The following is a 25326-nucleotide window of genomic DNA, read 5'->3' as shown; positions in this document are numbered from 1 at the left end:
GAGTGTCGGTGTGAGTGTATAGAGGAGATTCCAATAAATGACTTCTGCCACCTTGTATTAGACACCAGTGTCATTGTAGGGGCATTTAAGCTCATCCTTTGCATGTTTTACATTTTCTGCAGCTGAACCTTGTCATCCTAAATCATGAAATACACTATTATGAATCATGAAATCATGAAATTACACTATTATAGCTGCGCTTACAATCTGACGTAAGTTATATATATATTTATATATATGTTTAAAATAAATAATTGCTCTTATATCCATGCACACAAGTTGGTCTGTTACTGTGAGTGTCTGTGTTGAGGTGTGTTTGTCAACAGTCAACCATTTTTTTTCTCCTTCTCGTCTTTCTGCGTCCTCTTTTCGTTCTTGTCTCTCCATCTCCACTTATCTGTCCTTTCTTTTATGTGCCTTGTTTCTCTTGTTTCTCTCCTTTTCTTTCTATTGTATCTCCCTTTCTTGTCTTACTTGTCTTCCATTTTTTTTAAAAGCCACAAACTGAGGAGCAACCCTTCAAAGACTGCCCAGAAATTGGCAACTATAGTGGCATCAGAGGTTAAAAATTACCTCTTATGTTATTTTGTGGCCCCCTGAGTGCCCCTCTCAGATTCACTGGTTGGAACTTGACAGTAAAATGTTACATAAAAAATATAATAAAAAGACAATGATCTAATCATCTTATAATAATTAGTATTACCAAATTGTTATTTAAATATGCAAACTATTTTCTTCTTCTCGTTGAATAAACTCATCTCTAACTCTCATCTAAAGTCTCATTGCACCAACACCTTGTGTTAAATAATAGATGCGGTTTCTGTAAATTCTGCAGTACCGAAGCGGTGACAGGTGGTGGCGCTGTGAGATACAGAACGCTATTTCTATGGGCGTTGCTTTAATGCGTTGTTAGGTGATTACATATGCTCGAGAGGAGACGCCCCAACAATGTTTTTCGATAGACTATCTTGCTTGCGTCTACATCTCTATGGTTATAGTTCTTCTTTCCATTCTAGGCAGACATTCAATAGTCACAAGACTACTTTTCCCATGTGGCTCCGCGCGTAGTCCCGGCGCATGCGCCTTGTGAATTGTAGAAGGTTATGTACGTCTGGGTAGTTGTGCGCAGCACTGAGATTAGTGTGAAGTGACAGGCATCTGTCTTGTAGAGGGACTGACCTCCGGTCTGTGCTCGCCATGCTACCTCTCTGCAAGTATACAGTGCAAGGTAAGTGCACTTTTTACAGCTGCTGTGGGTTCGACCTTTTGTATAATAGCAGCTGCGAAGATGTACCTATGTAATCTATGCATCCTTTTGCCATTGCTGTATTAAGGGTGTGTTATGCATTTGGTCTCCTTTGTGGATCATTTGTATGTAAAGATTTCTGTCTGTTATATAAGTGCATGATAAATATGGGATGTGTCCTTTGCTGGCAGTTACATGTATGTAGTAGCAGTAAGCATGTCACTGCCCCTGCTGGCCACATGTACAATCTAGGGTAAAGGTCATGCTTTAAAACATGTCTATCTGTGTTTGTGTAAGTAGATTTATTATCAGCTATGGTCCCAACATACTCTGCTTTGCATTTCACAGGCAATAAAGTAATCTTCCTCCTCTCTGTAACTTATTGATTTGTCTTTGGGCGTCACTGTATCTCTGTTGTGCTTATGTGCAACATTTTTCTTATAATATTATTAATAAATATCATTTTAAACAAACCGATACATTTAGGTAGAGAGGGCCCTGCTCTGAAGCTTACAATATAGAGCAGTTATTATTTTCTTCTATTTACCGTATATAGCGCCAACAATTTACGCAGCACTCCTTACAATACATATATTCAACAGGTATGACAAGATGAGAATTGACAGATTAAGACAAACTGGTAAATTAAGTACTACGACAGGTAAATAGGCTTAGGTAGAAGGTAAGGGAATTGCTTTGTAGCCCTGCAGATATATAATGAGCCCAAAAGTTTGACTTTCGTGGACATGGAACCATCTTATCAATTAGATGAAAATACATTACATTACATCTACAAGGCGACTGGACCGATATGTGTTGGTAAATTATTCAATTTTGTAGTGAAGAAGCGATATGGACACATTATTATATTTGAAATAAGCACTAATAATCTTTACTGACATAGTTTGTACTTTTAATGTAATTTGTTTCTTACATACAACTTTTGTTTTCCTATACATCAGCACATCACAGTTTGCATTATTTGACTCGGCTAAAGAAAGGCCTACCGACATTCTGTGTCAAGAGATGGTCTTCTTCCACCGTGCCTCGAATTACCACTCATTACTCCATCCACCCCCGCGACCAGGACAAAAGATGGGAAGGTAACCAGTGCTCACCACTGTTTCTCTAAGTGCAAATAAGTTTGGCGGAGAGACGTTAAAGGGACGCTCCAGCTAAGTGGTGCCTTTAAATGGTTGTGTGGTCCACAAGCAGGACTCTGCAAAATCGTTTCGCCCTTCCTCAGCTCCTTGGCTTGCAGGAGATGGCTTGGCAGAACACATGTCCTGCTGCCTGCACCCGTCTAGAATAGCCTGCAAAAGCACAGTATACTAGTATATATATTATTTTTATTTGTTAAGTGCTGACAAATTATGCACCACTGTACAATTTAAATGGGGAAGTTAAAACATACAATATATATATAGTACATTAGTGATGGTCTAACTATGTGACCACATCTCATCACCAGCTGATGGATGCATGAATCAGGTAGATAAATTAGGCAAGTTAATTTATTTTGGCATCAGGAAAGAACATGGGTCTGAAGTCCTAATTCAAATGAGAATGTCATGTCCAGTAATACTTGCATGATATGTTGCAGTGCTCCCTAGTAGTCCCGTAGTTTTAATTTTCTTCATCCTAAAGTACAAGAAAAGGGTTTTTCTGTCCTTTCTTTCTTTCGTAAATGTTGGTAACATGCATAAATTACTGTATAGCCTAATGCTCTGTTGTCCAACTTTTTTTTTGTGGTGTGTCCATGAAGAAGTGAGCATGGAAAGGTTTGCAGAGGAAGCTGATGTAGTGGTTGTAGGTGGAGGCCCTGCAGGCCTCTCTGCGGCTATTCGACTTAAGCAGCTCGCAGCTGAGAGCAACAAAGAGATTCGAGTGTGCCTGGTGGAAAAAGCGGCGCAGCTTGGGGGCCACATTCTGTCAGGAGCCTGCCTGGAACCCAGAGCCTTACACGAACTTTTCCCAGACTGGAAGGAGCGAGGGGTACGTATATGCTCTCACAATCCCAGTTCGTTTTAGGTATACTTTACTTTGTCATCAAAATATGGTGACTCCTCGTTCCTTTCCCAGAAATAATTATTTAAAGGTGAATGCCCACCAGGTTTTTTTTACTACCATTATGAGATCAAAAATACGTTTGAAAAAGCTTGCACTGTTTTTTTCTTTTCTAGATTTTGCAAAATGTTTAAAGCAGCTGCATATTAACCATTTGTATGTATTCTAGCCCAATCTACTAGACAAAGTAGCTCAAGAAGTGAAATATTTTTTCCCCATACATTTTCATGTGATACAAAAGAAGGTACCAATGTCATTAAAGAAAAAAGTATAAACGACAGCTCTGCTAAGGTTTATTTGCTTAACCCCTTAAGGACCAATGATGTACCTGGAACATCATGTCATTAAATAAGTTTAGAAATGTAATTGGCTGGCTTCATGGATGTCCTAAATGGGACATGGAGGACAGGATTACCAGCAAAATGCTACTTGTACTTATTGCCCTATAACTTGAAGAAGAAAAAACATAAAAACATTGGTTATATCTAAATTTAGGACAAATAGATTCTATTTAGCATTTTTTTTTAATTGGCTTTTGTAGATGAGTAAAACATTTTTTTTTTACATGAGAAACGGTGCTTTTTTTCAATTTCTCGGCATACTTAATCATTTATTGTGTAGGAAATAAGATATGATAAAAAAAAAATGGTAACTGAAGAAAGTCCCCTTTGTTCTGAACAAAAAAACAATATGTAACTTGGGTGGGTATACTAAACGTGAATGAAGAAAATGACAGCTAAACACGAGAACGGCAAAAATGTTAAATCAACCCACAGGGTACAAGAAAACAGCCTGATCCTTAATGGGTTAATATAATAGAGAGTGCGTTTAATGTTCTGGCAAAAAACACTACATTTCATCATCAGAGAAGTATTGTGTCTAATGGCACACGTGCACCAACAAGCAAATAACACAAGGACATCCCCTGTGTCACGTGGAGCTGACAGTTACACAACATTTATAAAAGCTTCCCACTACCTCGTTGTATCAGATCAGGTGACTGCGCTCCAGCAAACCCATTGCTTTTTGAGTCCTTATTCATTCTGAGGTTTACTTTGGGGTCCTTTCACATTTTTTTTTTTTACCAAGACACTTATTTGCAGGAAGAGCTAAACTATAATCTACCGCTTTGTGTAAATCATCGCTCAGCCATTCTAATTGAGTTCAGGCCAGACCACCAAACATCCAGTTCTCATTGTGCGTCACAGCCACTTACCTCTTTCTGGGGCGCAAGTGGCAGCAGATTAATAATAAGTCTAATTTAATTAATGGGCCTGGACAATTCTTTTTCTCAGTAATATGCTTTGAACTTTAGTATGTCTGTGAAATATATCAACAGACTTGAAGGTTGGGAGTATTAACAGGAAGCACACAGGGTTAATTTAACTGTAATAATTGAATAATCTGACCATGTTTTCCATTTCCTTCTTTGAGGACCACTATGCATATTTCAGTAAATTATACTTTTAATTATGTATTGGAAGAACTTTTTTTTTGTTTGTTTAATTTTATAAAATAGAATCAGATTGATTAAGGAGAACGGTTAATGGTAGCAACTTTCAAACTGCAGACGTAAAGAAACGATGACTTCTGCCAATTTTCTCGTAGGCAGCATTTTATTCACCTTGTGTAGAGATTTTGTATGTGAATCCTTCATTTCTAATCCTTCCTATTGATATTGGACATATTTAGCACTTAATGTGTTTTTTTTTATATTAGTTATTTGTTAAAAATGCTGGTGTGGGTATACATTAATAATACATTTATTTTTATATTTATTTTTATTTCAGGCACCTCTCCATACCCCTGTTACTGGAGACAGATTTGGAATATTAACCAAAAAATACAGAATACCTGTGCCTATTCTTCCAGGTATGACATCATTGTACGATGATGTTCATGTCTACGCAGTGAGTTTGGGTTATAGAGAAAGTAAAGCTTCATTAAGCAACTCACTGGCAGTTATTTCCTAAACTTCTGTTAGGAACAGAACCCTGCTAATTTCTTGCAAGTAATTTACATATACTGTGATTTATTTATTTATTTTTTATTTTAACACTTTTATGTAAGCCAGTCCTGGCAAATGTCTCCTGCAAGACTTGCAGAGCTGGTCCTACATAATGCATAGGTTTATTCACAAAATACTGGTATACTGGATGTCCTCGACAGAAGGGAAACTAAAATGTTATCAGTTTGGGAAAACTTCAAGAATATAAACTACGTTCGTAAGTGCTATATAAACATGAGAAACGTGGTGTTTTGGCTGAAGGCAGCTTGAAAGTGACAGTTGCTTACAGCGGCGCTCCATGTACTAAATGGTAACACACTGAAACATTATTAAAACCAGAACTATGGGAATCCTTCCTATAAATCTTAACTTTTATTGGTAAAATGTTAAATGTCAGGGTGTAATGTAGATTATTATTGGCTAAGCAGTTTTTATTTAATTGGGGAAAATATGGCAGGATACAAGGATGAATTCCTAGTCCTATCTGCTGTGCTTCAGTACCTAACTATTAAATAGATCTTGGCTCCCTGATTACTGTTTGCAGAGGGTGAGAAGGACCTACTATACAATCCTGTCTAGCCTGTTATCATTGATCATGGACCGCCAATCATCTTAATAAGCAAAAATAAAGTACGCCTGGCACGCGTTTCTACATAGTTCTATCTATAGTATCGTCAGGGTGTTCTCATACCTTATCCTAAAAAGCTTACTTTTTTGGCTGTTGGCTGCGTTGTAAACGGCACAAGCAAATCCACTTGAAACCATAGGAGTGATTGATGCTTTCTATAACCGTCTCAAAAACTGTGTTTATGTTTATCTTTCTTCTTCCGTCTTAAGTGGCCTTTTTTGGAACTTCTTGTTCCAGATAGTTATGAGTTATATTATGAGATAAATCTGTTTCTGTCCAACTACTTTCTGCATCTTGCAAACTTAGATGTCTGTCCTAAGTTGGTGTCCATTCCTGATTCCAGGTCTTCCAATGAATAATCATGGAAATTATATTGTGCGTCTTGGGCATCTTGTTAGTTGGCTCGGAGAACAGGCAGAAGCTCTTGGAGTGGAGATATACCCTGGATATGCTGCCGCAGAGGTGAGTGCCTACTAATGTAATATTACTAATACCTCTATGTATTGATGTATAAAAGAGAAACCTTCAATGAAACACAACCCGGAACATGTTTTTTTTTTATATAACTAACATGTATTAATTTTTTTCTAGGTACTATTTAATGAAGATGGCAGTGTTAAGGGCATTGCAACAAATGATGTAGGAATACATAAGGATGGTTCACCAAAGGTATGAAAGATAAATCAAGCACCCTACTGTGATCAGTAACTGTAATAATATTGTTAACTTCTGCAGAAAAAGGAAAACATATATATATATTTAACATACTCTCATGAGTATTTTTTTTAAATCAGAGTGGCGTGAAATCTTAAAATTATTTCAAAAAAATTATTTGCTAAAAATATTCAGCCTTCTCTCAAGTATATTGTGGCTTTTTATTCTATTTAAATTTTCATTATCTTTACATTAGTTTGTGATATCTTACTTACTTTGCAGTCAACCTTTGAACGGGGTCTGGAGCTGCATGCCAAAGTAACCATCTTTGGAGAGGGCTGCCATGGGCATCTTGCCAAACAGTTGTACAAGAAATTTAATCTCCGAGAGAACTGTGAACCACAGACTTACGCGATAGGACTAAAAGAGGTAACAGTCGTTTAACTTGGTTTCTTTCCCAAATCCTGTATTATATATGTGAGAAATCCACCTTGGGTCTTTGCCATTAGTGTGACTTTGATGTTAATTAACATTAATATACTAGTCCTGTCTGTTTTTCCCAGTAAACTTACGTTTCAGTTGGGTTAAATAGTCCAAAAACAATTACAACTAAAATAGCTAATAGTTTTAATAACTGTCTTTAACATATTTTTGCATGCTGAATTATGTCTGTTCTGCTTTATTTTTTTTGTAATTCTCTGCCAAATGGGCCAACATACAAAAAATGATTAGGTGGTGTTTTCCAAGCTGATTTTGATGTGTATTTTCCAGCTGTGGATTATTGACGAGAAGAAATGGAAACCAGGGTTGGTTGAACACACAGTGGGGTGGCCTTTGGATAGACACACCTATGGTGGATCTTTCCTCTATCACCTTAATGAGGGTGAACCTCTTGTGGCACTTGGCTTTGTGGTAAGTAATTGGAGCAGTGGATGTGGCTAATCAAGATTGTCCTCCAGCCAATTGGATATATATGTGTTTTTGAGATGTTATTTGTGTAACGAAGAAGGAGCCACATTTGTACCAGTAATCCTGGTTGCATATTATTAATAAAGACAGTAAGTTACTATTCAGTGAAATCAGTATTTTGTTGCCGTTGCAGGTCGGTCTGGATTATCAGAACCCATATGTGAACCCGTTTAGAGAATTTCAGAGATGGAAACATCATCCCAGTGTTGCACCTACGTTTGAGGGGGCAACCCGGATTGCATATGGAGCAAGAGCACTAAACGAAGGGGGATTTCAGGTAACCTCTTCCAATACAAAAGGTCCATCTTTTTTTAGTGGAAAGTGGGATCATACAATGAGCATTTTACTTGTTGTATCCACATACACAGATCAGTCTCTCTCTGGCTATGTTTAGATCCTTGCTTTGCCCCTTTTACAGATATTTGCACTCTAGCCTGTGCGGAAATGCTTGGTTCTTGAGCATTTACAAAACAAATTAAACTGGTTACCTCTTTACCCATGTACAGTAACAGTGATGAGAACTAACCATGTAATGTTGATGGTAAATTCATATTTCCACTCATTGAGAAAAGGTACTATGTACATTTGATGCAACTTCAGCACTCCAATTCCTTTTTGGCCACTAAACATTCATGAAGTCTGTGGCTAATTTGAGCTTTATGCCAAAGTTCCCCAAATGAGTCAAGGGTAAGGTAGGGAACAAGAAAATGTAAATCTATATTGTATATCACTAATTCACTCATCAGGCAATATATTACTTGTCACTGTTCTAAATTAAGACATTTTGTTTTATGTCCACATGTTGTCTTCATGTTTCCACTTTTAGTCCTTACCAAAGCTCACCTTCCCAGGTGGCTTATTAGTTGGCTGCAGTCCTGGCTTCATGAATGTACCCAAGATTAAAGGTACCCACACGGCTATGAAGAGTGGCATGCTCGCTGCAGAAGCCATCTTTAAACAGCTGACCGATGAGAACCTACAGTCAAGCACCCAAGGTAAAAATGTTTTGGGATTTTTTTTTAAAATTAGTGTATTCTAATGTCAGGTGTGTTTATTCTTTTTTGTTTCTTTAAAATCAGGAAGAATTAGGTTGTTTTTTTTTGGTTTTTGTTCGTCATTCAAAATCTCTAGATAAAAGTCCTATACGGGATCTGAAATAGCACGTTTAGAGATTATAATAAGTTTGTTGTGCTACTGCATACATGAATTTTTTTTTTCTTTCACCATTTTTGGTGAAAAAGTGTGTAGTTTTCTTCTTTTTTAAGTAATTGGTGTGTTAATGTGTTATTTATGGTTTCCCTAGGTCTTCATGTTCCAGAGTATGAAGAAAACTTGAAAAACTCGTGGGTGTGGAAGGAGCTCTATGGAGTGAGGAACATCAGACCTTCTTGTCATGGACCACTAGGATTATATGGTGGTATGTTTTACACTGGAATCTTCTATTGGATCTTCAGAGGAAAAGAGCCCTGGACACTAAAACATAAAGGTAAAACTAAGGGAGATGATTTGTTTTAAATAATACGTGTCTTGTACTATAAAATAGTCATGAATCATCCCCTATCAACATGACAGTTGAGTGTGCAATATAGCCCCACCAATGACTACTAAAGTACCTTCAATTTTAAAATGCTGTTTTGTTTTTCTTCTCTTTCCCAAGGTTTGGACAGTGATCAGTTGAAACCTGCAAAGGATTGCACGCCGATTGAGTATCCGAAGCCTGATGGAAAAATAAGTTTTGACCTTCTCTCTTCTGTGGCTCTTAGTGGAACTAACCATGAGCATGACCAGCCTCCACATCTAACACTACGGGATGACGGCATACCAGTGAACAGAAACCTAGCGATATATGACGGGCCAGAGCAGAGATTTTGTCCAGCAGGTGAGCAACAGAACACGATTGAATGTTAAGTAAAAAGGAGCCGTCTGCTCTTAACCATTTACTGTTATGTATGTGTTCCATGGTAATGACTATATTGGGTTCCTCATTGCTGTTGATTTGTCCAGGTAGCCTTTCCAAGAGTGGGTGTGGGAGAAGTAAGATAACAAGAAATTAATTAGATAATGCTAGTTCTGCCACCTATTATTGTCAGTCTCAGCTCTGCTTAACAGAATACTCACTAACCTTTTAAACTGAATAAATTCAATTAAAATACTCCGTTTTAAATATCATGACACACAATTGGTGGTTAGAACTATTTCAGTTGCATAGTTCATTAACTTATTATGTACTATTTGTTCTTATAAACTGTAAAATCAGGGCCTATGATGTCTCTAATAAGCCTTTTCCTTTCGTACTGTTTTAAAAATGCACAAGAGGTCATAGTTTATTCAACAATGGGAGAGTTGTAGTTCATGCATTTTAAGGTCCATACCCACTTCTGCAGGAGGGGCTTGGTTGCCCCTTATAATGTATAGTTGATCTGTGACAAATTCTTCTTATTGATTAAATTATGCAAACTCAGCAGATCTGCTAGTGTTGGCCCTTTGTAATAAATAGTGCAGAGGAAGACTAACCCCCAACTTTCCCTTTTGTGACTAACCTTCTGTATATTCTAAAACTAGAGGATCAGAGGCTTAGATGCTATTTTACTTTACAACTCGTGCTGGGAGTCCATCCCACCATCCTCTTAGTAAAGGTAATACAGTAAGGGAATTTAAACATGCATTGGATAGGCATATATTTATAGTTCTTATTTGGTGTCAGATTCTGTGTCAATGTAATTAAAAGGAGAAATTAATTCAGGGTAATGTTTCTTTTTGGGATTTTATTAAGGCTCAAGATCCATTTCAATGCAAAGAGGTGCTGTTGCCTGATTTCTGTTCTAATTCTTATGTAATGTAGATAAATTGTCCCTATCTGCTTGTTGCAGGAGTGTACGAGTATGTCCCTCTGGAATCAGGCGAGGGGTCACGGTTACAAATCAATGCTCAGAATTGTGTCCACTGCAAGACATGCGACATCAAGGATCCAAGTCAGAACATTAACTGGGTTGTCCCAGAAGGAGGAGGAGGTCCTGCCTACAACGGAATGTAAAGGGTGTATAAGCAGTATCTGCTTAACTGCATTTGATATTTGTCGGTGATTAAATGGTTCTTGAGAACTGGGAAAACTTAATTTTGAATGAACGTCAGACTGAATTTAAGGAGTTTCCCTGCTTGCGCACAGTTGTATTAATATACTAAGGGTGAATGTGCTTCTGATTTGGTTTGAAAATGATTGGGCTGCTTTTTACAACTGATCATTTTAAAGCAGTTTTTTTATGGTTCGATCACGGAGTCCTAAGAAGCAGGCATCGCCGTACACAATACGGTCTCATACAAAGCCTTAGAGATCTAAAGCCAGGGGACTTTTATATGCGCTAATTTTTTTTTTTTTTAAGAACTGTTAATGTTAAATACAGATTTTTTCAATGTTTTACTTTGATTCTGTCAGTTTATTCATAACTCAATTGCAGTATGTATGTTAACTAGAAGGTGCATGTCTTGGTTTTAAGTGCAAGAGGAGGCTGCCTTTAAAGCAGAGTAAAGCCTTGGGTTACCCTCGCTACTCTATAAGCTTTAGGATCTGTTGACAAAAGATGTTGTGAGAATTGTGACATTGAGGGTTCTACTGGAGCCATCCAAACTATTTTACACCTTCACATAAACCAACTTATTTGGACTGTAGCCAGAATTTGGATCACATGTATCTGAGGCTTGTTTCTCCCCACGGAGTGCCTACATCAACAGAAGCGTAGAGGGTCAGTTTTTTTTGTTGTTGTTTTAAATATACCTTCCTCCTGTACATTTTTTTGAACTCCTTATCTTAGAAGCTCTAATTGCTGAACTTCTTTAGTCTCCTGGAAGCTGCACAGTCAGGGAGGCATACTGAATAATTCAGATAAAGCTGCTTCTGGCCCTTATCAGCAGAGTATCTAATTTCTTCAGTTTCCAAGTAGCTTTTCACACCAACAGATGCATTTCCCTTGTAATCCAAGTACACCCTTAAAAAAATCTAGTTTCAAAATTACCTTCCCACACCTCATCAACTTTCAGCCTTCGCTGGGAAAAGGTAAAGTATAAAAACACTACACTTTGTTTCAATTTGGCAGTGTCTGAAAACCAATTTCAGTGCAAAACAATACACTTAAAGCATTAACAGTCTTTAATGGGTAGGACAGTAAAGATTTTCTTGCGTATACAAAAGAAATATGAGTAAGATATTACAGGTTTCCCTCAGGTGGAAATAAATCCAATTAACAATCGGACACCAAATAGCATTACCATCTCCAATGTTGCAGACATACAGAAAACTCAATGGACGGGGGGTGGATGACACAAAATAAAAGGCCACACTGCACATCACTCCTTTGCATAGTTCATGCTGTGCCAAGAACAAGAGAATTAAAAACCGTAAACACTGGGGGTAGAAGGCTGTATGAATTAAACCAAATGTGTTGGAGAACCGAGTTATTTTGGTTTGTTATCAGACAACTGAGGTCCTTGTAAATACTGTCTTCTGTACGTTTCAGGAATTGCATGCCTATTTTAACTTAAACAGGAGAATTTATGCAAACATTTTTGCATAGACTGCCTTCTCTTTTTCTTTCTGTTCTTTAATCCTGTGTTTAACCCGAAGGATTTCACTGCTGATCGCTGCAAGAAAAAAAGAAATGTTAAAGTCAACGTTACTTACTAACGTGGACAGTTCTGGTCATATTGGTGAAATAAGCAAGAATTGTGTGGCATCAAAAGTTTTAAATTAAAATACATTTACAGCCAATTGCTTCTACTTTGGTGCCAATACATCCATAGAGATGGAAAACCAGTTAGTTGAATATAAAAAATGTTCAATGAATGTGTGTATTCTCAAGGAGGATGAAGACACTTTTACAAGACAAGCAATGTAGTGGGAAACCCAGTACCTTTGTCATCAGGTGCTAAATTGTGAGCTTTTTTAAGGTCCTCCTGTAACACAAACAGAATAGGGCAAGTTAGAAAAAAGTATAGCTATAAAATTCAAGAAGCAATATAAACATCAAACTTACCAGTGCCTGTTCATAATCTTTCAAGCCTTGCCAGCCTTGAGCTCGTCTGTAAAGTGCCTTGGTATTGGATGGATCAATTTCCAGAGCCTATAGCAAAACAAAAATCTTTACTGTATTTTAAATAACATATCTAGGGGGGATGTATCACATTTCCAAACTTTTTTTTTTTTTTAAATAGAATATCCTAGAAAGAAAAAAATGAATACATGTTATATATAGCACTGCATGTTTCCCATTGTTCTAATAAACTTCATCTTCAGACCTGGAGGTCACTATTATTGGTAGTCATGTGATTTTATGAGGATCTCCCCCCACCCAGGCTCCACATTCAGACAGTTTAAAATGGAGAGTCACATGGTAAAACAATGATATATAACTGAGAATATTTAATTAAAATAGCCTCTTAAGTAAAAGGAGCACCAGATCTTACCTCATGGCAGCTCTCGATTGCAGCTCTGAAATCACATATCTTGAGTTTACATGCTGCAATGTTCAGGTTACAGCTCACAGCTATAGGATTCAACTTTAATATATTGTCATCGCCTGTCACGTCTTTGCAGCTTTCTACATATCTGTTAATAGGAAAAGGAGATATCATTAGCAATTTAGGGCTAGCGCACCAGGAACAACCAAAATGTAAAGCAGCATTTTCAGAACTTTTAGCATAACAAATTTATCTGAACTGCCTACAGCTTGTACTTTGTCAACATGAACGATCGTGTGGGAGATATTTAGTTTAAAAGTTCACCTCTTTGAAAGTGAGATACTTACTATAGACATATTGCTTTTTTTTTTTTTTGCAATAAACACAATCGTTTGTATTTTAGTGTTGTGAATGTAATTTAAGGCAGTCACATGTCTTAAGTCTTGTCCTATGGTAAATCCCCACCCAGGAGTGCCTTTTTGCTCTGTTGTGTAACAGTAGAAATAAAATACACATCAGACTGATCCCATCTGTGAAAGGCAGCCCAGAATAGAAATGAAGGCAAGCGAGAGAACAACCCGAGCCGTCCATTTCAGCTTTCACATGCTGTCAGTGAGGTTCCGGTCTCTAATGAAGGTGCTTTTCAATTTATGAACAACATTCCCAGTACTGTTGGTAGAACAATCTCTTCCCAGAAATATATATTTTTTAATAATTTGCCAAGGACACAAAAGCTGGCATTGATAAGTTGTTTCCATGGAAACTAACGTCAAACGTTTTTAAGAGACTATACATTTAGACGAAAGTATAAAATGCCACTTTTAGTTTATTTGCTTAACATGCATTTCTCTTTACACGTCTGTACCTTAGAGCCTTGTTGTACTTCTTGGTTGCCGTCTCCCAGTTTTGAGATTTAAATAAATTATTTCCAATATTCTTAACATCTTCAGCTATGGAGACAATTTTCTCGACCTGCCATTGGAGAGAGAACAGCACAAAGCATGGTTGAAACCGACTTGTAACTAAGCTCAGGAACCCAATAGTAGGCAGATGATATGATAGTTTAAACACCTTGACTTCATAAAATGATATGGTATGAAGGTCCATTCCAGCAAGAAGGACTAAGCTTGCCCTGCATAGTGCTTAGATAAAGCAATCTCACCAACTATGAATTATGTGAAACCAGCTCTGCCATACCTTACAGGAATTGACTGGATTTTATATCAAATGAACTACATCCTGATCTACAAGCGGTTCTGTTAGACATTATTATTACCAGATGTATGAACATTTAGATTGGCTATAACATTTACAACCCATAGATTTTTTCTATGACAGGTCAAATATTTTTAAAGTAATTTCTAGACTTGGGCACCTTCATCTTCTCCCTTTAATCATCAATGTTCTTCCTTTGTCCACATCTACGTAGGCATAAACCCACAACTTCCACCAAAATGGTGGCACCCGCAGCGCCGAAAGCAGCCACTGAGGGCAATATGGCGGCAGTGACATCCTCAGCCAATCTTCCAGGAGGAGCGGGAAGATGACATCACCACAAGCGACACCATTTTGGTGGAAGTTGCTGGGTTATGTCTGAGATGCGGACGAAGATTAAGAGAACATGAGAGCGAACGAGAGTGAGTGAATGAATGTGGGCACTAAGCAATTAAAACGCCCCTGAATGGGCAAGGAATTAAATTTGTTCCCTGTTCAAAAGTAATCTAGCACTTTAACCCCTTCGTGACAAAGGTTGATTTTACTTTTTGTACCCTTCGTGACAATGGCCGTTTTAACATTTCTGCGCTGCTCGTGTTTAGCTGTAATTTTCTTCTTTCCCGTTTACTGAACCCACACACATTATATATTGTTTTTTTCAGGACAAGAAGGGCTTTCTTTAGATGACATTGTTTTGATTGTATCATATTATTTACTATTAAAAAAAGTATAAAATATGGTGAAACATTTAGAAAAAAATGACTGTTTCTAACTTTTGGTTGAAAAATCTTTTACTCATCTATAAAAGGTAATGAAAAAAACTGCTAAATAGATTCTACTATTTGTCCTGAGTTTAGAAATACCCAATGTTTTTATGTTTTTTTGCTTTTTTCTACACATTATGGGGCAATAAGTACAGGTAGCGTTTTGCTATTTCAAAGCCATTTTTTCCGAATCTGGTAATTCTTCCCCCCATGTGCCATTTCGGGTATCTTTGAAGCCGGCCAATGCAATTTACCCCATCAAGTCATATATTTTTGAAAACTAGACAGCCCAGGGTATTCCAAATGCTAGTATTTTAACCCTTTCCAAGCACTATTTCTACCATCAGCCTTTGTCAAACTTTATGGTAGTAATTTGTTTGCATTTGTTTTTTCACACACATTTTACTTCAGGTATGAATAAACAGGTTCTGGTATATGTCACTATCATAAAACACCCCAATATGTGTTCAGCAACATCTCCTGAGTACAGCGATACCTCACATGAATGATTTTGCCTGGCTGTTTGGGGGCAAAGGGGCCACATTTGGGGCATGCACATTTTCAATGTTTAACTTTGGCGTTTGGCGATCAACTGCCCATGCCCTATTTGGTACATCTTTGAGCCGGGGCATTTCAGTATGCCCAATAAAGCCATATATTTTTAAAAACTAGACACCCCAGGGTATTTCAAATGCTAGTATTTTAACTCTTTCCATGCACCATATCTACCACCAGTATTTGTCAAACTTTGTGGTAGTCATTTTTTTGCATTTGTTTTGTCACACACATTTTACTTCAGGTATGAATTAAAAGGTTCTCGTATATGTCACTATCACAAAACACCCCAATATGTGTTCAGCAACATCTCCTGAGTACAGCGATACCTCACATGAATGATTTTGCCTGGCTGTTTGGGGGCAAAAGGGCCACATTTGGGACATGCGCATTTTTCAATGTTGAACTTTGGCATTTGGGGATCCACTGCCCATGCCCTATTTGGTACATCTTTGAGCCAGGCCATTTCAGTGTGCCCAATAAACCCATATATTTTTGAAAACTAGACACACCAGGGTATTTTAAATGTTGGTATTTTAACTCTTTGCATGCACACATTTTACCACCAGAATTTTTTCAAAGTTTGCAGTAGTATTCTTTTGTGTGTATTTTTCCCCCACACACCTATGTTATGTATGAATTTACAGCTCCTGGTATATGCCGCTGTCACACGACACCCCAATATGTGTTCAGCAACATCTCCTGAGTACAGTGATACCCCATATGCATGGGTTTGTCATTTTTGGGGGAACTAAAAGGCCACATTTGGTACGTGTGCATTTTTCTAATTGGAAATTAGATGTGTGGCCATCCTTCCCCCCGTGTTAACTGGGACCTTGTTGAACCCGGCCAATTCAATTTACCCCATCAAATCATACCTTTTTTAAAAGTAGACACCCCATGGGCATTTAATATGCCAGTATTTTAACTCTCTCCATACGAGAATTGTTTTAAGCTAATGTGCTAATTTTAGGACTTGCTCACAAAAATATATTTTTTATATATATATATATTTTATTTTTTTTGCTATTTTTTTTTCAACTTGAAGGTTCCCCTGATAGTGACATCAGTGGGAAATTATTTTTACATTTTACTGTTTTGTTTACTATTTTTTTCTAATTATTATTAATTTTATTTTATTTTTTAATTTATTTTTACTAATCACACTGTGATTAGAAAGCTGGGCTCCATTGACTTGCATGGTTGAATGCAGTACCTGTATTCAACCTGCAAGTGGAGCCAGAGTTCTCTAGAGGGTCTGAGACCGTCTAGCCAACTTTTTTAACTTTATTGTTTTTTTTTCCCGGGCCGCCGCCATCTTGCAGATGGCGAAGATCACCGGCAGTTGCGGCTGTGACTGCTCTCCGGAGCGGTCACAGTCCACCCAAAGGTAAGTGTTTGGTGTCGCTGGATGCCTCCTGATCGAGGCATTCCAGCGACACCATTTAAGTTTAGGAGGTGATCGTTGATCGCCTCCTAAACGCTTTTAAAACGGGCGTCCGCCGCCATACAATGTATGGCGGTTGTTGACGCCCCGGGGAGGGGCCAGACATGGCCCCTGGTGCCGATCGTGGCGTTGCTGAATGCCTCGAGGTCGAGGCATTACAGCAACGCCGTTTGGGTGCAGAAAGCGAACGTAGATCGCTTTCTGCACCCGTTTAAAGACGTGCCGGTTCTGGCACGTCATTTGTCATAATCGACTTTTTTTTCGTGCCATGCCAGAACCGGCAATTGTCATCAAGGGGTTAAATATATTTAGTAGAAATACTGTGTGCATGTTAAAATATTTTGTAATAAGCGATTGTCATGCAAAATGCCTATGTTTAAGGGTTAACAGGTACATAAATACCAGAAGTAACTTCCTGCCATAAATGGTATGTGGAAACCAGGCCAGAATCTATCAAAAGCCTCCTTATGTATTTTTTGAAACCTTGAACAGAATTAGGTGGTGGCAGCAAATAGGGTTTTGGGGTCATGGGGCAAACAGGTTTGGTGTTAAGGTGTAGTAAAGACTGAGCCTGCGGGCTGGTTTATCACTCGCCCTTTCATGCTCACATACCCGTCATGTTGAGAGCTGGCAGGTAATGGCTCCTGCAGCATCTGAGGCAGATAGGTATTTAAATTGCAGGAGGGAAAATTTAGCTGGAGCTGGGAATTGAAATCCCCTTTCATTTATACTTACATCATTTAATTCTACATCTGAGTCCTCTGGGAAGTCAGGATGAACATCGCCGGATCCATCTAATGGTGGTATCACCCAATCATCCCCCTCTTTCAGTTCCCCACAGTCTGCAATCACACACGGCTGCAAAATGAAAAGTTCAATGGTATTGAATACTCAGAATTAAATGTACAGTACATACCATGTGTTTCTGGTAAACTAAAGACACCGACTGTCTCCATGCATGAATACCCATGTTTAAAATACCTGGCTTTTGAAATCATGCACATTTTATGTATCTTAAATATTATTTTGTGTCTGAATTTTTTTTTAGATAACAATATACAAATGCTTCATAGCAATAAAGGCTATGTTCAAAAGTTTAACCTCTTTAAATAAATTCAAAACACAATGGATTCAATGGATACAATACACAAATCAACAGAAGAGAAAAAAAAAAAAAATTGCATCATATTGGAAAGTGTGAAAAGCAGCCATAGAGCACTTGAGGAGGTTGTGTTATGACGAATTTTTTCAAACATAAGAGAGAATCTGTAGTGAATCAATCCTGCAATAGAAGAACTGCTACATTAACTTACCTTGACAGGTTTTTCTCCCTTCGCTTCAATGTTTTCCAACATTTTAACAATGCCAAAGCCTTTCAGAACCTGGCCAAACACCACATGCTTCCCATCCAAATGAGGGGTAGGCACAGTCGTGATGAAGAATTGTGAGCCATTGGTATTTGGACCAGCATTGGCCATACTAAGCAAAAATTCCCTGTCATGCTGCAACAGATAAAAACAAAAAATACATAAACACAACCTTATCTTATGCTTGGTATTTAGTCAAATCAATTGGACAAAAAATGTTCTGTGAAGCAAATATCACCTTTCTAATAAATCCCACCAGGACTTCACCCAAATATATTTATCATATTTTAAAGCCTCAAGGTATCATTTGTGGCTTGTCAGAGTGGATGTGTTTAAAGCAATGATCCAACATAAAATAAATAACCGTGTTGGCTTGGGGGACACTGTGGGCAGAGGTCAGCTTAGAGCCTGTGCGCATGTGCAAGAGTGAGCCTATCAGTTTCTGACAATAGAGAACAGTCAGGTCATGGAGGACGGAGACTGCAGTAGATGACCTGTTAGGGACCAAATTCTGCCCATTCAATGTTTATTAAACCCTTCCAGTACAAAATTATTAGGCCCTTTATTAACATTAAACCAACATATATGTCTGTTTCGAAACAAGTTACCTTATAATGAAAGCTTTCATCTTCAAATTTCTCTCCGTATATACTTTCGCCACCGGTTCCATCTTGGTTTGAGAAATCTCCTCCTTGGATCATGAATTTCTTGATGACTAGGAAAAAACAAATAACGTTAATCTAACACTTAAAAATTCTAATTATGATCAGAGTGTGTATGTAAGAGACAAAGGAAACGTAGTAATTTAGAAATAACCAATACATTTCTAAACCGGAAAAAGTCCAAAATTGAACTTACTTCTATGAAAAGGGCATCCTTTTAAATGAAGAGGTTTTCCAGTTGTCGGTCCCAATCCTTTCTCTCCAGTACACAGGGCCCGGAAATTCTCTGCAGTCTTTGGAACAATATCAGCAAACAATTCCACAACGACACGGCCAACTGAAAAGGACAAATAGATTTTCACAGGAAAGCTAACCAGAAGAGCCACTGAGTCATGACAGGTGATGTTTTAAATTAACAAAAAAAACATCTATGAAAATGCCCTTTTACTTTAACAAAAAAGGAGTGGCTGTGTGTCATTGTATCAGTGTATACTGATGCATTATTTTGAATGGTTCCTTTAACACACCATGATTTCCTTTTGTTTGCTTTTCCCACCAAAACAAGGTAGCCAGGGGGGAGGGCTTTCTTTTAAATCATTGAAGGCGATAAAGATATAATTAGCGGCATGAAAAAAAGGGAAACCAGGAAAATGTGTGATTGTGGCCCTGCATCCCCACCACTATTTGTAGTGAATTTACCCTTCCTGATGCCCCACAGGATGCTATTACAACAGTTGCAGGAGGACTACATTCATTCATAACTTTTAGAACATATCTTGCTACTTATTCAAACATACATCCCTTCTCAATGTACTAAGTGGGACATTCATTCACATATACTGCATCAGTACCCTTCCATGTAGTGATGCGCCCATTCATCAGCGCGGGTGTGTGAATTCAATTCAGCTTCCTTTCAATCAATTCTACCCGCTCAAGACATTATACACACTGGGACACAATTTAGCACGAGTAGTATCGTCACCTAAATAAACTACTTGCTCTCACAGCGAGGAACGCTGCCATACTCCCGTGGCTGGCATTACCCGCCATTGGCAATGCGCTCATTCTTCTCTAGCCTGTTCTACCTCCCTCTGTACCCCAACAGACCTGCCTACCACTCACCATGTTCTCCTCCCACCTCCACGTCGATAAACACCCTGGGGTTAGCAGGGTTGGAAGGCCTGTTCGCTGGGCTTGGGTTAGACATGTTTATTTCTTCACGCACACAACTAAGCAGCGAATACCACCGGCGTTTCAGCTCCCGAGCACACTTCCGATGCGGACAGGGCGGGACTTCCGGTTGGACATTTCGCCCATTTCGGAAGGCTTGGTACTCTAGCTGCTGCAACCGCCGCACTTCTTCTAACACAATTCAGTTTGGTTAGCGGATGCGCTGTACAGTTCCAACGCTACCCAATCAATACATTGTTCGCGGTTACATTTTCTTGGAGTAACAGCAGAGCCACCATGTTTGTTTCGGGCAAGATACATTTTTGCTGTATGGCGTGGTTCTGTTACAAAGCTGAGGTAAATGTGTGCAGTTTAGCGAACGGTATGCAGGGTTTCTTTCCGGGAGCAGTTTCACCGAGCACCTCTGTGAAAGACATTTATTGATACATGTGTGTTTAGCATAGTTTTCCAGTTTTGCTAGAATCAGTTAAAAGCAGTGGTTATTTAGTAAAAAAAAAAACAACCTGCGGCGCCTAGATAAGTTTTAGTACGCACATGCGCAGGAGCTCTTCACCTCTTGTGTCTTGTTGAGTAGGATGGACACCTCCACAGCCACCTGATGTTCTGAAGGGCTGCCCAGTTATCACTTTGGATGGATATGTTAGTGTAGAGCAGCCCCTGACCATCATCATACCCCAAACATCCTTATTCATTCCAATACCCAACCACAATCGTTATCCCCCAACCACCATATTAGTATTTCTTCTGACCATGAACACCCTCTATCTTCATAACTTCTCATTTCTATACCCATTCTTAATACCCTTCCCTTAGTATGCCTCCTTCATATTAATGTGCAATTCAACAAAATGTTTAATGAATTAATTCATACAATTTACCCAGAAACCACAGGGCCCAATTGGTTGATGCCAGAGGAGGCCTCTGCAGGCGGCCAGTAGAGTCACTCGCACGGCCCTTTAACTCCTGACAGCGGAACTTGGCCCGGGGAGACCATGGTATCCACGCTCCAAGAGTTAAAGGTCCGTACAAGCGACTCTATTGGAGTCGCTTTAGCTCTTGGAGTGGGGAGACCACTGGTCTCCTCCGGCCAAGTTGCGGCACCAGGATTTTAAAACTATGTACAAGCAACTCTATTGATCGCCAGCAGGGGGCTTGTCTTGTCTGCCGTCAACCAAGTACAACTGCAACGGGCAAATATTAGTGGAATACGAAGATTTATTTCTTGAAGCAGAGTTGGCCGAGGCCCGAGTCTACTAATTATGTCCTGTCTACCCGTTGTACAGTGCTGCAGAATATGATGGTGCTATATAAAACATACAATAATACACAGCTTGCCTTTGCCATCTTTACACTTACACGTTAACACACTTAGGCATAGATTCTCTTAGCATACATGCATACTCTCTCTGGCACCTCCTTACCTCACCTGCAGCTTTCTCTCTATCCACCTCTTTAAAGCTGCCCTCCCTGCACGCCATGGGCCCGCGGCTTTCGTCTCGGTCGCTCGCACACTGTAGCAACTCCATGGTTATAACCCCCCTCCCCCTCCAGCAGAGGTGGCCAATCTAGAAATGTCCCAGTGTACTAGAAGGCCAGTCTGGCCCTGGTTCCCAGTAGGGTGACATCAGATATTTGTTCCAGGGTACATTTACATTTCATGTGTTGCTGATTAAGATATGTAACGTACTGCATTGGAGTACATAGGGTATATAAATTCACAGAGTAGGCCCCTTCATCTAGAGATGCTTATTGAACAAATTCATCCCACATTGCAGCAGGGATTTAAGTGTGCCCCTGCTATATATATTTCTATTAGTGGCTCCGGTTAATGAGACAAGTTAGTCACGGTATCAGATACAGAAGGAAATCAGTTAGTAATAGGTTGCATACTTTAGGGCGACGCTTTACATTTGCTGGGCACACATATGTGTCCTGGAAAACTATAGCTGATGTGCTTAAAGGGATAGTCATGCAATTTTATATTTAGTGGTGAATTCCCACTGTTCTATTTTGTTTTTCTTCTTTTGGTTTAGTTATGTGGCATTAAAGGTATAGTTGCCGCCCCCCCCCATCCCAGAACATGCCAGTCTTCCACTAAGGATGTTTTACAGTATTTGCAATTCATTGTCATCATTGACAGCAAAGCATGTTTTTTTCTTTGTCTTGCATTTTTCCTGTTAAATGTTTTATTTTTATGTTTTATGGCAGTCTTCGATATTTGGCTCCCAAAAGAAAGGGGAATGGTTCTCAGAAAAAAATTATCTGAAAAGACTTAGGGTGCTATTGTGGTCAAGAATACTTCCCATACAGCCATATTATTGTAAGTAAATGGAGAACCAAGGTTGCCTGACTTATACTTATATTATCAGGCATTGATTATATGCCAAAAAGTTTTACTACAGTGTAGAGCAGGTCAAATTTGTTGGGTGGACATGGAAATCTTTAAGATGCTACATCCAGATTAAATGAACTACTGTGGCTCCCCAAAACATTTTTGGCCACCAGTCCATTTTGTCTTAGATACCTAGTTGACCTTGTTAGAGATGTGGGGAAAATGGCCAGAAATCCTCCCAGCCTACACAGATTTCAAAAAGTAACTTTGTAAAAACACTCAATAGCTTGCATGTAATTAAAGAGATGGTATGAGTTAGGGGTATCCAAAGTTGGAGACCTTTTCAAAACCAATACCTTCCTCTTGTTTGAGAGGGTTAAAGATAGAAGGTAAATTCCTATCAAAAACAAATTCAATATCTAAGAATTCAACACTGTTTGTTGCAACACATTGACCTCTTATGGGACAGCAATCAAACCTCTTCAATAATAGCGGTTCTAAGTAAACTCACTGGTGATACTCAGCATGGCTATTTCCTATGGTAACTAGCTAAGACCCCAAAGGTGACACTTCTTAGCGTCTTTCCAGACAATATATATATATATTACTGTTGGTATCTAAAATAGCAATTGTCAGTTGACTGATCCAGAGCCCATTGCTTCACAAAAAATGGATATTATTTTCAACATAAAACAAATGGAATTGTTGACTCATTCAGTAACTAACACTGTACCAGCCTATGAGAAAGCGTGTATCACTTGGTTGTTAGCCCAGCCTAGAGTCTTATTGGTTCAAGCTTTATTCAGCAGGGAGGGACCATTCCAGTTGGAGATATCTGTTGCTGAAGAGTAAGATAAAGGAATTTATTCTCACACAGACACCCAGAATATCTCTGTTTAGGGATTTGTTTACTCATGTTATATCCTGGCTCCTTATGCTTGTGCTTTTTCTGTGTGCCCTTATGTAGCAGAACGAAAACTATTCTATATCTTTGTTTAATACTTCAATATGTAAGTTGTGCATAATTGTGTCACCTGATGTATCTATTTGTAAGCACCATGAGATTTGTATCTTTTTCTGTATTTTCTTTTGACTTAAATACAAATAAAAACAAAGTACCAAACTTTTGGTATGAGTTTCCCTGATCCTTAAGGCAGGCACAGTAATGGGTTTATTTGTGGTTAAGTTGTAATATGAGTGGGCAGCTCAGTCATTTGGCAGTGCTGGCCCCTCATAATGCCTTGAGAAGTTAAGTAGTGTTTGATTATTTATCACATTGCAAATATATACACTGATCAACCGTAACGTTATGACCACATTATGGCAGGTAAAGTGAATACCGCTGATAATCTTGTTATCATGGCACCTGTCAGTGGGTGGGATATATAAGGTGGTAAGTGAACATTTCGTGCTCCAAGCTGATGTGTTTGAAGCAGGAAAAATGGGCAAGCGTAAGGATCTAAGCAACTTTGACAAGGGCCAAATTTTGACCGGGTCAGACCATCTCCAAAACTGCAGCTCTTGTGTGGGATTATTCTCTGTCTTCAATGGTCAGTACCTATCGAAGGAAAAGGAAAAGTGGTGAACTCGCCACAGGGTCATGGGAGGCCAAGGCTCATTGATGCACGTGGGGCAAAAGCTGTCCAGTCTGATGAAATCCAACAGACGAGCTACTGTAGCTCAAACTGCTGAAAAAGTTAATGCTGGTTCTGATAGAAAGGTGTCAGAACACACAGTGCATCGCAGTTTGTTGGGTATGGGGCTTCGTAGCCGCAGACCAGTAAAGGTGCCCATGCTGATCCCTGTCCACTGCTGAAAGCACCTACAATGGGCACATGAGCATGATAACTGGACCACGGAGCAGTGGAAGAGGGTCGCCTGGTCCGATGAATCTCATTTTTTGTTACATCACGTGGATGGCCGGGTGCGTCTGCGTCTCTTAACTGGAGAACACATTGCACTAGGATGCGTCCACGGAGGCTCCACCTTGCAACTTACAGGACTTGAAAGATCTGCTGCTAACATCTTGGTGCCAGATATCACAGCACACCTTCAGAGGTCTAGTGGAGGCCATGCCTTGAGGGGTCCGGGCTGTTTTGGTGGCAAAAGGGGGACCTACACAATTTTAGGCAGGTGGTTATAATTGTATGGCTAATCGGTGTATTGCAGCAATGGGCAGCTCTAACTGATAAACAACTGCTGTACATAAGTAAACACTGCTTTTCCTGATCTAGTATATCAGAGTAAGTAACAGTTTGGCTGCAATACAAAGAGGTGGTTTTGTTGCAATCTGGTTTCTGCAATAAATAATACTTGTAACAAGAAATAGTATAATCATCGCCTTGTTTTATTTTAAATCAAGTTCTAGTCAGCACTGTGAGATCTTATTTCACACTTTTAAATCACAGTAACCCTGAATAAAAATAGATAACATAGTGATCCTCATTTCTAGTACAAACATTTTCATGATCTGGGACTTTATGCAGTCGAGAAAGCAAGTAATACTCAAACTAGCGGCTTCGATAACAAAAATAAACATAAAATATTTGAAGGTAACAACGTAATCATAACTGGAATCTGTCAGGTGTCACAACCCCGGGTCCTGGCACTGATGGGCAGGCAGCTGCCCTCAGATGTCGGGTATCAAGGACCTCATGGTCGGGTGTCTGTCAGCCGACACTGGGGACAGGAGGATCTGTCTGGGGGTCCCGAGGTGCGGGAGGTTCTGGCTGCAACGGGACTAGAGCTGGTGCCGGATTCAAAAACCCGG

General features: G+C 39.0%; 2 protein-coding genes across 2 annotated transcripts; one reads left to right on the top strand and one right to left on the bottom strand.

The window, feature by feature from the left end:
- Positions 1–1086: 1086 nt before the first annotated feature.
- ETFDH (electron transfer flavoprotein dehydrogenase) lies at positions 1087–10766 on the top strand. Its single transcript, XM_053460209.1, has 13 exons — positions 1087–1228; positions 2209–2349; positions 3012–3241; positions 5104–5185; positions 6293–6411; positions 6541–6618; positions 6886–7032; positions 7375–7515; positions 7706–7849; positions 8399–8567; positions 8876–9058; positions 9230–9451; positions 10443–10766. The coding sequence occupies exons 1-13, from the start codon at positions 1198–1200 to the stop codon at positions 10604–10606; spliced, it is 1851 nt and encodes a 616-aa protein (XP_053316184.1). The 5' UTR covers positions 1087–1197; the 3' UTR covers positions 10607–10766.
- A 932-nt stretch (positions 10767–11698) lies between these two features.
- PPID (peptidylprolyl isomerase D) lies at positions 11699–20313 on the bottom strand. Its single transcript, XM_053460220.1, has 10 exons — positions 20156–20313; positions 19230–19370; positions 18980–19086; positions 18318–18506; positions 17740–17862; positions 13889–13995; positions 13030–13171; positions 12600–12686; positions 12477–12519; positions 11699–12207 (listed from the first exon to the last, which is right to left on the bottom strand). Exons 1-10 carry the CDS (start codon positions 20238–20240, stop codon positions 12119–12121), a joined length of 1113 nt encoding a protein of 370 aa, XP_053316195.1. The 5' UTR covers positions 20241–20313; the 3' UTR covers positions 11699–12118.
- Between the last annotated feature and the right edge of the window lie 5013 nt (positions 20314–25326).

Source organism: Spea bombifrons, chromosome 1, assembly GCF_027358695.1.
Source record: "Spea bombifrons isolate aSpeBom1 chromosome 1, aSpeBom1.2.pri, whole genome shotgun sequence".
In the NCBI taxonomy this organism is placed as follows: domain Eukaryota; kingdom Metazoa; phylum Chordata; class Amphibia; order Anura; family Pelobatidae; genus Spea; species Spea bombifrons.
This window is presented reverse-complemented; position numbering and strand designations above follow the sequence as displayed.

Coding starts and splice junctions, on each gene's coding strand:
- PPID (XM_053460220.1), bottom strand. CDS start 20,240: ATGTCTAACCCAAGCCCAGCGAACAGGCCTTCCAACCCTGCTAACCCC. Junction 13,172..13,888: donor AAGTACAACAAGGCTCTAAG/GTACAGACGTGT, acceptor TCCTATTAACAG/ATATGTAGAAAGCTGCAAAG. Junction 12,520..12,599: donor AAGATTATGAACAGGCACTG/GTAAGTTTGATG, acceptor TTTGTGTTACAG/GAGGACCTTAAAAAAGCTCA.
- ETFDH (XM_053460209.1), top strand. CDS start 1,198: ATGCTACCTCTCTGCAAGTATACAGTGCAAG. Junction 7,033..7,374: donor ACGCGATAGGACTAAAAGAG/GTAACAGTCGTT, acceptor TGTATTTTCCAG/CTGTGGATTATTGACGAGAA. Junction 7,850..8,398: donor TAAACGAAGGGGGATTTCAG/GTAACCTCTTCC, acceptor TTCCACTTTTAG/TCCTTACCAAAGCTCACCTT.